Source organism: Pseudorca crassidens, chromosome 1, assembly GCF_039906515.1.
Source record: "Pseudorca crassidens isolate mPseCra1 chromosome 1, mPseCra1.hap1, whole genome shotgun sequence".
NCBI classification, from domain to species: Eukaryota; Metazoa; Chordata; class Mammalia; order Artiodactyla; family Delphinidae; genus Pseudorca; species Pseudorca crassidens.
Window position 1 is genome coordinate 184,235,515 of NC_090296.1, and position 17,639 is coordinate 184,253,153.

The window sequence follows — 17,639 nt, forward strand, 5'->3', positions numbered from 1 at the left end:
ACTGTACTATTGAGGACATATGAGGAATTTAATCTTGAAAGAGGTGAACTACGATGATGTATTACTATAGCACTCTGATATAAAATCAGAAGGAGACTGAGCTTGCAAAAGCATAATATTGTTATCATTTAAAGCTACGTTTATTTGGGGGAAGAAGACACATTCTGAATGACTCACCAAGGTTAGTGCACTGAGGCCACCACAGACCTTCGAGGCCATTTGACGTGAGTTGTCTCGATAAACCCATACCCAGGGTGTTATCAATGACCCCTGCTCCAAGAAACCAAGGTGAGAACCAACAAGTGGAACCATTTTGTTATATCCTGCATTTATTTAAGCAAACCGAATGTGTAGAGATAGGAAATTAAAGCGTTATCATGTTTTACAAATACAGAAAGAAGACACAGAATAATAATACCCTGGAGAGAGCGCATCTGAGAACGCGGTTCTATCACAGGAGAACACTTGCAGGGACCACTTGGAAGCCAAGGCCGATGCATCCATCTGTCATTCTTGTTCTGACATCGTTGACGTCGTTTTAACAGATAAATCAGCGATCTGCTCTTAAACGAATGGTAATACTAATGATTATGGTAGCCGTGAGGGGTTTGTGAGTAACTATCTATACATACATGATGCTAGGCTTAATGTGTTATTTCAATGCCGCTGTACATTATGCAGGGGGAAATAACGTCTTGTTACACAATTCCTGTGACATCCACTAAAATGTGAACTAGTTTGCATAGGTTAGTCCTTTGGGCAGCACGATGTTGCTCTAGTCCACCAAGGCTTAAAGATTCACAGTGTAGAGGAAAAAAACATGAATTAAAGCATTTCTACTAAAATATATTTTAATAGCTGGTGTTAACAATTTGCATAACAAAAGCCAGATTATATTAATAACATTGTATTGTTCTGTAAGCCCCTTCATTTTAAAAACATGAAGCGTTTCCTGTAAAACTGTATGCTCTCAAAGTTAGTACAATCTTGCAAATTACTCATCAACCACAATTCTACATATTTTGAGGCAAAGAGAAGCCAATCTGCACAATGATTCAATTTGGGGTTTTAATCACAGGTCAAAGACCAACGGTTCCACACCCCTCCTGTAACACACTCGGTGCTGCGTCTAAATGCTCAGCAGTTCGTTGTACGAACACCGAGGAAGGGAACTATGATGCAGTTTTCTCTTTTCCTTTAAAATAAATCATTCTTAACAGCAACTGGATTACAAAGAAGTATATACTATGCAAATTGAATAGCACATATCAAACACAAAAAGCCTATGGAATTCCCACGAAGATACTGAAGTAACAGGGACAACTGGGGAGGAGGTGTGCCTTAGGGATCCTTCCAGGCTTGCGGATCAGGGAATGATGGCCACAGAAGCATCGTACAGCGTCTTGCCTTTTTTGGATCAGCACTGGTTGGCAGTGCCTGGAAAGAACCCTAATGGGCACGGAATACTTCAGAAAGAGACCTTCATTTTAGCATTCTTAACTTGGTTTACACAGCTTCTCATTAACCAAAGCTTTCTCACCTCCATGTCGAGTTACCCCAAACAACCGTACTCTAGCCACTTCCAGATTATCAGAAGCAAATAGCTAAGGTATAATGAATTTATGAAGTGAATTTCATCTTATGTAATGAATTCAGCCTCATAACATAACTCTTCTATCTTACAATAGGTATTGTAAATCTCAAACCTAAAGTTAATGTTTATGCATCTCAACTATATATAAATCCACAAAGAACCTTTCAGAAATAGACGGAAGAAGTCAGTGTTTTCTAAACCTCTAGAGGTAAAATACAATCATCTATCACCTTTCGTATCTGTCAGGAGCATCTCACTTCCCCACCATAAAAAATACCAATCATATAATAAAATATTACTATAGAATAGGCAGAAGCTTGCTTGCTTGGTTTTCTTTTCAAGACCATAGTGAATAAACAAGGGTAATCATAAAGGCACCTATATATTTTTTATATCTCTGTATTATAATTTTGGTATAAACTATTAATATATCCACTTTATATAGGGAGGTGTTATTAAAGGATCACACACATGTTCTTTATCTTTTCATTAAAAACATTCTACTGGAGATGGACAAACCTGAAAAAGAGATGCACCTTGAGCTTCCACTGTGTGTTTAGAAAAGTCTGCTTCCCAAATCCCAGAGTGTTGTCTAGCTCAACACGGAGGACAAGGAAAGAAAGACTGTGGCGAGACTGGCGAAAAGGCATCTTCGTCATCCTCATGCAATGAACCTGGTGGCAAGAGAGGGGCTGGTCTAATCGCATCCATGTTCATACAAGGTGCTCCTGGGAACTGTGCTTGCAAATTCCTGTGTGGTGTCTGAGGTGGGGGAGGCCTGAGAAGATGCGGGGACAGTGCGGAGATCTGACAACCAGATAAATATTTCAAAGTGGGCTACACTGCGGATGTGTAAACAATAACAAGAAGACATGAAGACTTTGTCTTGCCACAGGTTAGAAATAGAAAGCTCTCCCAGAGAACGAGAATTAGTAAAAACGCCTACTACAAAAACTTACACCAAAAGCAATATATTCTGTTGCCATGCTCTTCTCAAGAGAGAGATGATCCACGTACAGTTGTGTTTTCGGAACTTTGAAAAGCGTATCAAACTGCCCGTGTGCTTTTATCAGGATTGAGAACATATTTAGAAAATCAGGTGCCTGCTCTCTGTGCTCGGGCACATACACAGTCTTCTTTAACTTGATTTTTAAAAGGACTGTTTTTGAAACCATCCTTGAGCTGTCAGCGTTATATGTAGCATCTGCCCGCTGCCAAATCGACGGCGAGAGGGGGAGTGTGGAGAGGGGAGAAGTTGTCCGAGAACACAGTTTTGAAAATGATGCTGTAAAAATAGCGCTTTGGTTTTATACATCTATTGTCTCCTATGTTTCTGCTGAGATGCTTAATATCCTGACAGGCTTTAGTAATGGTGACAACACTATCAAATCATAGCATCGGGAACGTGTGCAACTGGTTCTCCCTCAGTCTTTATTGTAAAATAACTGCTCTCTAGTTAAATTCTGATCCGATCTTAATTCCTGAAGGCTGGAAAGGAGAAACGTTTTACTATGCAAACATTATGTGAGGCTTAAAATTTTAGGAGAATTATTCCCCAAATAAGTATTGACGTTTACATTCAGCGAATCTGATTTTGAAATCAGTGGATGAGAAAAACAATGAAACATCAAGCTGTTACTTTACGGTTACTTCCCCGATTATAATCATCATTTCAAATCGGTCTCCTTTGAGATTCCTATAAATGTGCTATTTATCAAAAATTGTACCCGTCTTACATTTCCTCTGCAAATTTAATCAACAACTACTCTTTTATAATCACAAAAAAGTAGTCTGTCTGGGTGAATCTTAAATATTTACTTAATGGTATAATAAAATTAATAAGCAAGCTTATTGCCCTCAGTTTCAATGCACAGAAATTTTTGCAAGAATATTGCAAGTTCCGCTTGTCTTTGCAGGTTTTTGTATAAGACACCAAGATCGATATGGGGTTTAATCAGATGAATCACAACTGGTCATTTCAATGACAGAAAATCAGCTAAGCTGGCTATGTGGTAATATGTAAAACCCCCTCAAAAAGTCTCTAGTTATTTGCCTGAATTTTTCCCTTTTCAATTTTACATCAGTGTCATGTAGATGCAGCTTGAATGTAATAAACCTTATTTAATTACTCTTTTAGTCCGATGAAAATAAGATTACAGATTTTCAAAACGATGTGCTTCCTTTTCAAAGGTGTAAATGAATTAACATTTGCCTTTGGACCAATAAACATTTCAGTAAAAGATGTTTTACAGCATATTTTGTTAATTTCTTTGAATACATTATTAAGGCAGAAAGCCCCAAGGCCCATACATTTGATTACATTTTTGTAACTTTACTTTTTCAGTTTCATTACAGCTATAGAGTCAGGCCCTACATGACTGCTACCCTGTTGCAAGTCTCACTAAGGGCATGGTCAGAAAAACACAGAGTTGCTGATGGACCTTAGTCTCTCCAGTGATCTTGACTGTGGACTCCAGGTTAAACTTCACGACATGACGGTCACGGCTGTGAATCCAGCCAGAGCCTGCAATGTCACTCATTTGGAAATGAAAATGTGACAACGATCTCTTTTTAAATGAACAACCTGTTGGGCCTGTACCTCAAATCTCTGGTGACATCCCAATCTCACCCCTGGATGTGATTTACAAAATAAAAACCAGAAAGTGGAAAGGAAGTCTTTTCATTAAGCGGTTTTAGTGGCTAGATTCCCATTCCAGAATCTGAATACCATTTTCCCAAATAAGAAACCAGATCACCTGTCTCTGTGTGAGGAGCTGGTAATCTTTTGTTCGCTGGCTTCCCCCAGCACACTTCGTATTCCGACTTTGTAACTGGCTTTTATGAAGTTTTCTTTGCTTTTAAATCAATAGCGGCATTAAGTTAATGAAAGCTGTTCAATAAACACCTAAATCACTTATTTGCTAGAGTATACATCTATTTCCTAAGGTGTAAATCCTTCAAAACTAGAGTGCAATGCGGCAAGAGAATCTCAAGCAACTTTTCAAGTTATGTTTTTCTGATGAGCTGGCAACTAGAGGAAAGGGCTTTTAGATATCGGCCACACTTTTTGTTTTAATAACAGGAACAGGCAGTGCAGCTGCCTATGTTACAGAAGCTTGAACCTACATGACATGCAACAGGGTAAAGGCTATTAGTATCAGGGAAATAATATAGATGACCTTAAAATTTGCCCTTTGTAGAGTAGCTGTGAAGTAATTTGGTCCTGACATTCTAGGCAGCCAAGCATATACTTAGGTCCATAGAATGTAAATGGAGAGTAGGATACACCTCGGTACAAATGAGAAATAAACAGACCCAAGTTGGCCCAGGGAACAAGGAAATTTCTTTGTTCGGTAGAAGTTTCTAGATCCCTAAGGCCACCAGTCAATATAATTTTAACCAAACTGTCATTCTGCCACTGCTTACATTTAATATATTTAGGCAATTTTCACTTGAATTGGAAATTGCGTCGTGACTCAAAAGCTAAATGGTTTTTAAATTATCGGCTGTGTTGCTGAATTACGAGGACTGGCTTCTGGTGATTCCAAAGGGACAGCTAAGAAATTTCATATACTTGTGACATTTAAGGGACAATCAACGTCTCTATTAAAGTCTACAAAAATACATTTCCCCAGAAGGGTTCACGATAGCCAATCAAAGGAAAACATTAACACAATTAGCAGCACCAGGTCTCCAGACCTAATTATTTTGTTTATACGAATTACCGAAAATGCTGCTGTTTTCAGCCCAGAAGTCATTCCTTCTTCCTGGTACCTGCGTGTCTAATTGTCAAAGGAAGGATAGATTACTGTAAAATAACTGCCAAGTTGTCTTAAAAGTATCTTCTACCTTTTAAAAAGATTACGTTTAGTGTACATTAGAACAAAGCTCAAAGGGCAAGGAAAAATGATTAATTAACAAACTCAATGTAATTCGCCGGAAGCATCCCGGTTTTCCCAGTTCTCTGCACCGTGCCGTACATCCAGCCGTCATCGATGGGCTGCACGTTGACGATGTAGTCGCCATCCCTGAAGGAGACTTCATCTTCATCCTGGGCACTGTAATCGTACATGGCTCGGTAGGTCCTCTGAGGAGGGAAAGACGGGGTCACACGATGGACACCAAGATAGTCACAGCCGCAAATGCGGGTCGCAACAAACCAACCCACGCATAAAGTAACTATCAGGAATCTTCCCAAGCACATCTATTTCTGGAGTCCTGCAGACCAGAGCGTACTGTCTGTCCTGACTGTGTTCATCTCAAGGTTACTAGTCTGGCAAAAGACGTAATACTGGGGGCCAGAGCAAGCCGCTAAATACAATAGCTAGCCCGTCAAAAAGTAAGCTCTGAAGCAGTAAAGCCACTCCCCCAGCTTCAGATAAACCCAGACACCTTAGATTATGTAGATTCTCCACATTCTTCAGAGAACAAAACCCACCATAGTGGCAGACAGGTCCAAGTCACTGCCAAATCACTACCGTCGGTCTCCTGGCAGAGGTAATGAACTTGACTAAAAATTTTTGTTTCCTCTTAAAAATATTTAGAACAAATAAAAGAAAAAATCCATAATATACTCAATAGGTTTTTGTATCACAGTGGTAGAAATCTAGCATATAAATGTCCTGAATATTTAAGTACATATAATTAAGTCCTTGTTATAATGAGGAAATTTTTTAAATGAGTTTTACTATATTTGTTTTCATTTGAGGTCAAGAGTTTAGCTAATGATATCAGACAATCTCAAAATCAATCATAGACTGAGGAAACTGGCTGAGATGCAAAGAACTTTAGAGTGAATAAAGATACCTTACTACCAGTTATAAAAAATAAGTAGGTCACAGACGTGTGACGTATAGCCCAGAAAAACAGTCAATAATATTATAATAACTTTAATGGTGCATAATCCATAAAAACACCAAATCACTATGTTGTACACCTGAAACTAATATAATATTGTAAGTCAACTACACTTCAACAAAAATACATTTTAAAAAAGGTATTTTACAAGCTTAGAAGGGCCACCTCTTTCTAAGTGCACAGGCGAAGGCCAAGGGACTGTGTCGGAAGCCTGGAGAAGCAATTTCAGCCTAAGGTGCCACATTTGACTAAATGACCCGGAACACTGCTTCCAAGCCTTACATTCAGTGAATGAATCAGCACTCCAAGATTTCCAGAGGAGGACTCAAAGACATATGCTGGCTGTGTCATTTAGCTCTCAGTGGCCATTCTGATTCACTAGTTAACGTGACCAGATATTTGTGCTTTTTTTACTGAATGAAGACCGTAGTTGACAACTTCCAATCATGAGATAACAATGAGGTTATGGTACTGGTAGAGTCTTTGTATGTTTTACTGTTTGCATGTTTTCTCATCGTGCCTCCCCTTCTCAACGGTCTACCCCTATATGTCTTCCACTTCCTTAGGGAAGCCTGTAAAAATGCAACACATCATCATTTACCCTTTATATAAAAAATGTACCCTATTCAATTCAACTGTATTCTACATGCATTTACATTCTGGAGATAAAATATGAAGACCAGGGAAGGAGGAACGCTTCAAATGGGCACTTACTAGATTTGGTGAATGCTGCATTGACCTCATGGATGACAAGCTGGTCTGATGCATGTACCCATACCCTTGAGAATGGCTTTGCTGGTAGGCTCCAGGAAGAACAGGTGCTGGGCGTTAAACAGACACACACACAAAGAATCCTTAAACCGAGTCTCGAAGTACCCCTCCCAAGCCCTCAGGTGACCCCATGCTCTGCTAGACATTTCTGAAACCAAATGCCATTTTCAGTGTCACGTGAAATTTGAAGAGTGATATTGTAAGTGATCTCTAGAGCAGTATAAATGTCAGTAATTAAGGACATATACAGGTAATCAGTTTAACATGCAGTTAAATATGTTAGAAATATTTGTATTACACTATTGCAGATGCTATGTTAAAACAACACAAATACAAAACAGAAATTTCCCGCAATCCCTTAACAAGATCCTGTTTTCATTTGGCATGGGATCCTTGTAGGTATTTTCCAAAATAAAAATAAGAAATTTAAAGGAATTTACAACAAGGACCTATTGTATAGCACAGGGAATTATTCTCAATATTTTATAATAACCTATAAGGGAAACTAATCTGAAAAAGAACAGATTTACATATATATGCATAACTGAATCACTGTGCTGTACACCTGAAACTAACACAGCATTGTAAATCAACTATACTTCAATTAAAAAAAAAGAAATTTAAAGGAATTTAATTGGATTGTCAATGACAGGGTATAAGTGTTTTCACAGGATATTTAATAATGGGTGCTTTCAATATTTTGAGACATACTTTTGAGAATATTACCTTTACAAAGGTAAAATATTACTTTTGAGAATATTACCTTTACAAAGACGGTAAACATAGCATAGGTTTAGCAACAAATGTTTGTTAAGCCTTAAAAGAAAATTTTACTTAGAATATTACAAATTATCCATTTTGTTTTTGGCTATAAGTTAGCTGGATAGTGTTAGGAAAGCCTGAGGAACGAAACCACTTAAAGAATTTCGTAAACATTATCCTTCTATAATACATAAAAAAAGATAGTATTCACTTAGTTTGTGCTGTTCTCACCACTAATTAATGACATTCAAAAGACATAGTTCCTGTTTTGAAGAAAACTGAATTCTAGATAAACCAATACAGAAGCTACATAAAACCCTACGAAATCAGTAGTGTGTGTTTAAGTATTTGCAACCAGAATCATGGGCTATAAATGAAGGTATTTTAGTAGGCATGCCCTTCGTTGTGGTCTGAATAATTATATGATGCACTAGTAAAACTTTTATGATATACGTGCTATAAAAACCCACAATAGGTTGCCATCTTTGTTCAATCAGGTTGAGTATATAAAGTAATTATCATGGGTTGATTTATTCAGGACAGTTATAATAAAAGAATAAAGCAGATATAATTCTTGGGTATCATGAATAATTAATATTTTATAAGTGGCACACTCATTCTAATGATATATGAGAACATCAAACTTGAAAGAATTTAATCATCAGAAAATTACAAATCATTAATCTGTTCTCCAGATAATAATGATATTAGGTTAAATGGGGATTTTTTAAATAGTTCTTGAATTAATTCATATTACAATGTTGTTACAACTGTGTTTATTTAATGTCTTTTTCGAGAAAGATCTTTACTTGGATTGTAGTATATTATAAAGTGATTAAACATCAAATATGTCAGAAAACAGCACTTTTTAACATTATCAACTCAATTTGAATATTAACATCAATAGATGTCAAGGATGTTGTCATAATTCCCTCATGAAGAAAAAATACTGGAATTCCCATAAATATCTAGACCTACTTAACTAGCTGAGTAAAAGAGCTTTTTCTTGTGTTGGAAGCTGGAAACAATGACCATTCTTTTATTTACTCCCTTGACTATCAGCAAGCATTTAAGAGACTTCATGCATGCACAGAGCTTACTACCTTTCCTGTCACTTAGTAAGCTGGCATGGATGTTAACAATAATCACTGCCCACTATGCTCAAAGCATGCAGGTATAAGAGGAGTGACAAAACTAACTGCCCTCCTAGAGCAGTGACGGCCTTGGACATCTGTCCTTTGCCCAATGAAGGAAATGGCTCAGGATACTTAGGGCATTTCCTTAAATACATTATTAGTCAATGACTCCAACTGCATCCCCAGGCCAGCAGTCTTGAACTGGTTTTTAATCCATTTAAAGAAGACATTGCTTCATTATTATTTTGATCTATCTGTAAATACTTAAGATTAAATAAGTAACCCTTGACAAGTAATAAAAATAAAGAATTAAACACTTAATCCTTTGTTACACTACTTAACTATGACCTTTAAATTTTGATGTATAGAATCACGCACAACCATCTTAAAATATTTTGGGGAAAAAATGATCAGGAAAGGATAATGATGAAAAAACTCTTAAATATGTTATCTCATCAGCTGTAATGCGTTTATGTTTACACAGGTTGTGCATGATAATCCCAGTTTAGCACCCATCAGTACTGACAACTCAAGAATGTCGTTTAACAGTGTTCTCTAGATACAGAACCATAATTCAAAAAGACACATGCACCCCAATGTTCATTGCAGCACTATTTACAATAGCCAAGACATGGAAGCAACCTAAATGCTCATCAACCAATGAATGGATAAAGAAGATGTGGTACATATATACAATGGAATACTACTACTCAGCCATAAAAAAAGAAATAATGCCATTTGCAACAACATGGGTGGAAGTCAAGTAAGTCAGACAGAGAAAGACAAATATCATATGATATCACTTATATGTGGAATCTAAAAAAATGGTATAAATGAACTTATTTACAAAAGAGAAATAGGATCACAGATGTAGAAAACAAACTTAAGGTACCAAAGGGGAAATGAGGGGGGCGATAAATTGGGAGATTGGGATTGACATATACACACTACTATATATAAATAGATAACTAATAAGGACCTACTGTATAGCAGAGGGAACTCTAGTCAATATTCTGTAATAACCTATATGGGAAAAGAATCTAAAAAAGAATGGATATATGTATATGTATAACTGATTCACTTTGTTGTGTACCTGAAACTAACACAACACTGTAAATCAACCATACTCCAATAAAAATTTTTTCAAAAAGAAGAAAAGTGTTCTCTAACTTTGGCTTTTAAAAATGAAAATTCATGCCTACTCAATTGTTCAAATCCGACCTTCAAAAGGAATCTGTAGCTACTGTCAAATACAGAAGGAGAAGAAGGTATTTATCCTAAACACGTGTGGGCTGGAGAGAGCAGGAGAGTTTAGAATGAGAAACCTTGTCCTTACGGTCTCTCCTCATGCCTTGATTGATTATTTCCATCTCCCTCTCTGTTTACATTATTTAACGCAAGTCTCTTTGGGGTTATCAAACTTGTTATCTACCTTATACCTGGTACAATAGAAGATATTTTAGGAAGCTCCTATTAGGACTATGAAAAATATAACTGAGAGCTCAGAGGAATCAACTTACTAAAAGCAAATCCCTATTTAAAAAGAGGCACAGACATTGCTTTTTTATTGTTGTGCTACATGAATGTTTTTTATGAAACATAGGTGAAACAAGCAAAAGGAAATTTCAGGTAATGGCTTTGGAAATTGGGTTTATTATGGATTTGGCTAAAAGATAGCTATTCCACGTGAGTATGAGACATTGTCCACAAAAATATGGAATTCAATGGGTTTTTGCAAAAGCAAGATGTTAGGCTAATTTTGCAACAAACAAGTACTTCTTATGAAAGAGAAAAACACACAGTGCCCTCCTTATTAAACTAGTGGTCAGACAGCATGAGCATTTTTTTTTTCTTTTGGCCGCACAGAGCGGCATACGGTATCTTAGTTCCCCCTGACCAGGGAATGGAACCCGCATCCCTTGCTGTGGAAGCACGGAGTCTTAACCCATGGGCATTAGTACAGATGGTGGTAAAGGTATGATGGTCTTCCAGCCCAAGAGTCTTGAGGTTGAGCAGTTTCTATTTCAATAGCATAAAAGCCACAAAACAGTGGCTTTCATTATACTAAGGCAACAACAAAACACAAAAGTGTGACAACTTTCATTTCACATTGGTAAGATTTATGGACCAGAGGTCTGGAAGATGACTAAAGCTCTGAGGGTTTCAGGCTCTATTTGAAATGTCCTATAGTATTTATAAAACTGAAATCTCTCTTCTAGTGCACAAAAAATTCTTACATAAACAGCCAACGCTAATATTTTCTAATTAAGGCTTATTCTTATGATTGAAGGAGGTAAAGGCAAGACAAAGAAAGAAGTAAGTAGACAGGAAGATCATAAAACAGAAGGTAAAAATGGAGGAAGGAAAATTTTTAGGAGCCTTCAGAAATCTGAAACTGGAAAAATAAGGAAATACATGTAAACATACAAAGATTGGAGTAAATGAACCACAGAAATTCACCCAAATTAAAAGCAGAAAAAGCACCCCAAAAATGTCCACTCTGGGGAAGGTACCCAGAGCAGATGGGAGAAGAGAAAGAGAATTATGGAAGTGTCCTCCGTATGCCTGTGCTTTATGTATCGCCCCTTAATTAACAGAATAACTCTCTAATACAAGTGTCATTCCCACTTTATAGAATACAAATACAGAGGCTGGGAGATTAAGCAGGAAGGCATCAGAACAATCATCTCTGCGCAGTGACACCACAATAAAAGTCTCAGGTCATTACAGAAGGAGTGGAAGTTTTGACAGCCTCACAATGACCATAGAGTAATAGTATATGGCCAAACTCCAAATGCAGAACATAAAAATAAAAATGGTGCTTTACTGATGTCTTAGGTCATCTGGGGTGCGTATAAAAAAATACCACAGACTGCGGGGCTGAAACAACTAACATTTATTTCTCACGGTTCTGGAGACTGGGAAGTCCAAGAGTAAAGCTTCAGCAGATTCGGTGTCTGGTGAGAATCTGCTTCCTGATTCACAGAAGGCCATCTTTTTGCTGCGTCCTTACATGGCAGAAGGTGAGGGAGCTCTGTGGGGTCTCTTTCATGATGGCACTAAACCCCATTCATGAGGACTCCACCCTCATGACCTAATCGCCTGCCAAATGCTACACCTCCTAGTACTATCGTATTGGGGGTTAGGATTTCAACATATGAATTTGGGCGGGGGGACACAAGCATTAAGTCTATAGCAATTAGCTAACTATAGACACAGAATGAACAGAGAAAATAATTTTGGGGTTTTTCTCATAGGCTTACTTTTTTAAAAATCTAGAATAAGGAGAAAATCAGCCCTCGGGAATTTTCCAATGAAGAATACAAGATGCAATGAAATCAGAAATATTTTAGATATTTAGAAATATTTTAGATATTTAGAAATTCTAAAATATTTAGAAATAGATGGTTTTATCAGCTAATGCATGTCAAAGAACTTAATGAGGTTTTTTTTTTTCCCTAGGACAGAAAAATCTCTATTTAGACAATCACAGGAAAATTGCTACTGAACGAAGACATAAACGTAAAAAAGAAAGTATGAAGATGCTGTTAGTTTTGAAGTAAATATTAAATAATGAGCTAGATCCTAACTAGATCTCATGAAGGCCATGAACCAGGTGGTTGAGCTAACTGGTAATAACATAGGCCCCTGATGTGAACCTTCTTGCTCAAATGGCTTTTGCACATGCCATCAAGAGTTCCATGCCAGGGCCGCAAGTCCTCGTGGCCTCTGATTCTCTCCACAAGCTACAGTGGGGACTAAATCCACAACAATTATGCCTAATCCAGCAACAGGATGCTATTTTTTAATCTGAGAGAATTCCTAGCACTATAGAAAATGCTTTTCCGTCCCTGCAGTAAACAGAAACAAGCCAGACTGCCTCTAGGTTTTAGTTGTTGGTTTTTAATGATAAGCTGTGAATAGACAACTGCCTGAGAAACAGCCTTGCTACATAAGAAACTATGAATAAACAGACTTTAACATAAAAGTGAAACCAACCATCTACCACTGAGTTAAAACCACCAAGTTTTAGAGACAGGCATAGTCATCACTGTGATATGAAACATTGCTCAAACTTTGGAAGCCATATGTAAAAATAAAAGCAATCATTACTATATCATATTTTACATTTTCAGCTCCAGTGTGGGCCATGAACTGTGGGAAGGAAAGGAGGAGAGAGGAGGATTCAGGTACTTGCAGTGAGTTTCAACCGTGGCTGCATATTAAATTCACCTGGGATGTTTTAAAACCATGCTATGTCCAGGTCCCCCAGATTAAATCAGAGTCTCTGAGGTGGGAGTGGGAGGGAGTGGACACTGGTGTTTTATTTTTTAAATCTTCCAAGTGATTCAAATGGGCAGCCACGATGAAGAACAACTAAGCTACTGCTGGTGTCCTTCTTCTCCACCTGACACAAATTTAGAGGCACATGTGATCCTATTTATGCTACTCCCAAATTCCCTCTCTCCCCCTGCAATGGACTAAATGTCTGTATCCTCACAAATTCATATGTTGAAATCCTAACCGCCCCCCCTACAATGTGATGGTCTTTGGAGGTGGGGCCTTTGGGTGATTAGGTCATGAGGGTGGAGCCCTCATGAATGGGATAAGTGTCCTTATGAGAAGAGGCCAGAGAGTTAGCTAGCTTTCCTTCTATCACGTGAGGACACAAGGAGAAGATAGCAGTCTGCAGCCAAGAAGAGGGCCCTCCGCAGACCTGACCATGCTAGCACCCTCATCTCTGCCTTCCAGCCTCCAGGACTGTGAGAAATAAATATGTGTTGTTTCTAATCCACCCAGTCTATGGTGTTCTGTTATAGCAGCTGAAGAAGCTAAAGCACACACACACACACCATGACTTTTTTCTACTTGTGGAGGAAAATGTTTAACCCAGGGCTCAAGAAGCAACCGGGGATTGTGGGAAGAAAGCTGAGCCATGAGGAAGCTCACCACAGGATAACTGGGCAGGGTGGGGGGGGGGGGCTACCATTTGACACTCCTGGTGAGGCAAGAGCTACGTGGCACCAGCAATGGCGGGGGGGACTAATAAAGTCCCCACTTCCAGGTCACCATCTGAGAGGAAAGGGAGACTGGGCAGCCAAGAACCATCTTTGCAATAATAAAGCCTCCCTTTCCTCCCCAGAGAAGACTTGCTTCCTAACCAGGTTGATACAGACAATGTCTCCCTGTTGGGCAGGTTTGCTAGTGGTCCCCTTACACGATTGCGAGTTTCCTGAGCTTAGCACTTCTCAGCTGTGACAAAGATCCACTGTGTGCTCAGCATCTACCTGCACTTGCTCCCATGACCCACCGGCCACGGTCTTCCTTGGAACTCAGGGGGTGGAGGGGCAAGGGGAACTGTGGCCACATGAAGCCCATGCTGCCTGCTGTGTCGTGGGTATAAAGGTTTCTTTGTTTTCTTACCAGCTGGGTTTATGAAGTGTGGTGAGACAGCCCTGCAGCTACACCGCACTTAGGGATTGCTTGATCACTTGATTTAACAGTAGCAATCTGTGATTATATTTTCTTTTGTGTGTGATGTTTTCCTGGAGGTAATCGTTAACCTCTTTTATTATTTGCAGGGTTCTAGGCATTTGGGATACATTTTAAAAAATATCTTTGCAAAATCAAAAATTATCTCTCAAGCCAATGCTATATTCCTAACAATTTCTCCTTCTAGACTCCCACGTCATCTTTGTTTTAATTTTCCAGTCTTTTATGAATTTTATTACTATAAAGTACCGCAAACCTCCTTTAAGAAAACGCAGTACACATGAAGATGTTTAAGCACCTAGGTATGCGCTTCTGTGAACCTTAATGAGGGAAAGATGTAACAGAGGATTCCCAAGGAATACAAAATATGAATATGATAAAATTTGAATAATATAAATGAAATGCTTACAACTAGGAGGACTAACTCAGTTTGCTTGGAACTTTCTCGGGTTTCACACTGAAGGTTCTGCTTCCCAGGAACCTCCTTAGTCTTGGGCAAATTGGCACGGTCGGTCCCTCTCCTTATGCCATGCGGGGGCCCTGTGCCTAGAGTGTCACATGTGTGAGCTGGTGGAATCGTCACCCTTTGACAGATGGTAAATGCCCATTTCACAGACAGAGAGTCTGAAGGTTAGCAAGATTCATAACTTGGTCAAAAATATCAGAGCTATGAGGAGCTAGTATTTAAATGCCAACAGTCTGACTCCAGAAACCAAACTCTGGGCTGTACCACACCAAAATGATCATGGAAGAAATGACAAGATAGCATGAGGTTAATTTACAAATAAGCATTGTGAATTCAGAAATGTGGAAGAGCGCTATGGTCTGGAGAGGAGCTTCTAGGAGCGGGGAGGACCCGACCTGAAGTCGGAAGAGTCAGCATCAACCATGCACTCCTGCCAGTGGGGCAGAAAGGAGTTAGAGGGAGGGAAAGAAGAAAGAAAGAGGCTTAATGGGGAGATATGCAAAGCAGGCTTCTTATGCTCACAGGGGCAACTCTAGTTGTCACTGACTTTTCTGTGGTAAACTCTGGGGTACAAACCCCCCAAAAAGTTTCTGTGTCTGTGGTTGATGAGGTGTGCCAGGACATCCCTGGAAGGAATCATAGTGAGAACAATTCATTCACTTTTGGAAAAGCAAGCTCAAATCACAGACAGTAGCATCACTTCTGAAGCAATGGCTTTTAGGTTTCTTCTAAGGGTCATTCTGGCATCTGATAATTCTCTGGAGTGTGTGTGTGCACACATGTTTAACCTTTGCTGCTTCTTCCCATTGCCAATACTATCCTACGTTACCTAGGGCGCTCGTCTTTCAGTCACCTCATCCTGTATGAATGATTTCAGGTCTATGTTCAAATCACGTCTCCTAGTAGGAATCAACCACTTTCCCACTGAGCAGCAAAGACCCCCATCATGACACCACCGAACAATTTTCAAGGTCATTCTGTAGAAACTGCCTGAAAAATGTCACTCTCTTGAGTCATTGTCAGCATAGTGACAAGCTCTACTCCCACAGACATTCCAAGAATCTAGCTGAAAATACAATGAAGTCCAGGAGACTAACTATTTTCTTCCCTAAACTTAAATGATAGACTTATAATGTTGCTTCAATCAAATATAAGTTGGCTATTTAAAGATTCCTAATTACCTGTTAACTGCAAAAGGAAACATATATAGGTTATGTACTTTTTAGAACCATGCATACATACATTACATCTCACCATTTCATTTATATATTTGGCTTAGTTGTCTCAAGCAAGAACTTCTAAAATATTGTTTTGGGACTCTGCAATTCCTAAATGTTGAAAAAGACACAAAGTTAGTTATATTTTAAATTATCTGCCAGTTACACTTAATTACTCTCGAAAGCCCAGAAAAGCAGTACGTTTTGATTTCAAAGCTGTTTTTTCTCTAGAAAACGTAAGTCTGTGGATGTTCTCTGACAGAACCGAGCTAAGACGTAATGTGGTTTGAATAGAAATAGAGCACTTTGGATTGAAGAATGCCTGCTATTTTGCTTCAGAATAATCTAGCCAATTTACTCCTACATTTAGATTCGAATTTCAACTTGCGTAGTTTTTTTCTCAGATTTATTTCTAATTTTTAGCTATCAAAGCCAGAATAAACTCCCCAACTTGTAACCGTAACCCAACCGTAAATACGAGCAGGTCTGTCACTGATGGAAAAGGAAATAATTTCTGCCCCAGATTAGAGAGTCTTTAATATTCTCATGGCACAAAATCCATATGGCATGTATCTGTGTCTACAGGCATATGTACACAATCCCTCAAAACAAGTCAGAAGGGCTTCCCTGGTGGCGCAGTGGTTGAGAGTCCCCCTGCCGATGCAGGGGACGCGGGTTCGTGCCCTGGTCCGGGAAGATCCCACATGCCGCGGAGCGGCTGGGCCCCTGAGCCATGGCCGCTGAGCCTGCGCGTCCGGAGCCTGTGCTCTGCAACGGGAGAGGCCGCAACAGTGAGAGGCCCGCGCACCGCAAAAACAAAACAAAACAAAACAAAAAAAAAACTCAAAAAAGAAAATAAAGTAATGTACAGTGTAGATATAGATATGTATGTGGTTTCCTGACAAGGACTATATAATTTGGGGCAGTTCTTTGATAAGATGAAAGCAATAGGATAGCAGGTAGATGGGGACGCTGTTTCCATTTAGGTAAGCCATACCACCGAGACTAGCTTTTACACACAAATTATGCCATGACTGAAAAGTCAGCTCATAGCAAATCCCAATTTTCCTCAGTGACCACGACTGCTGGTAGTGTGTAAATCAGTCTTATACAGCAAGATTCATCATCATTCAAGTACAGTGAAAGAAAATCTCATGACACGATTGAAGAGGTAATTCTGTAAATACTTGCTGGATCGATATACATAATATATTCTCAAAGACTTAAAACTGGACTATGCATTTAGTTTATTCTCGCACTAATCAATTCAGATACTGACCCTTAAGGAATACCATCAATCCACGAGGAGTTCTTGAATAGTTTTACATGAGACTCCCCTAGCA

General features: G+C 38.8%; 1 protein-coding gene across 3 annotated transcripts in view; it reads right to left on the reverse strand.

The window, feature by feature from the left end:
- Window positions 1-303: 303 nt before the first annotated feature.
- The window catches only part of NEBL (nebulette), a 339,555-nt gene continuing 322,219 nt past the window's right edge, over window positions 304-17,639 (reverse strand). For all 3 annotated transcript variants that reach the window (XM_067702907.1, XM_067702909.1, XM_067702916.1), the window contains 2 exons: window positions 7,166-7,272; window positions 304-5,681 (listed from right to left, as the gene is read on the reverse strand). In XM_067702907.1, the coding sequence (XP_067559008.1) occupies window positions 5,505-5,681; window positions 7,166-7,272 (284 nt within the window). In that variant the 3' untranslated portion in view covers window positions 304-5,504. The remainder of the gene's footprint in view (window positions 5,682-7,165; window positions 7,273-17,639) is intronic.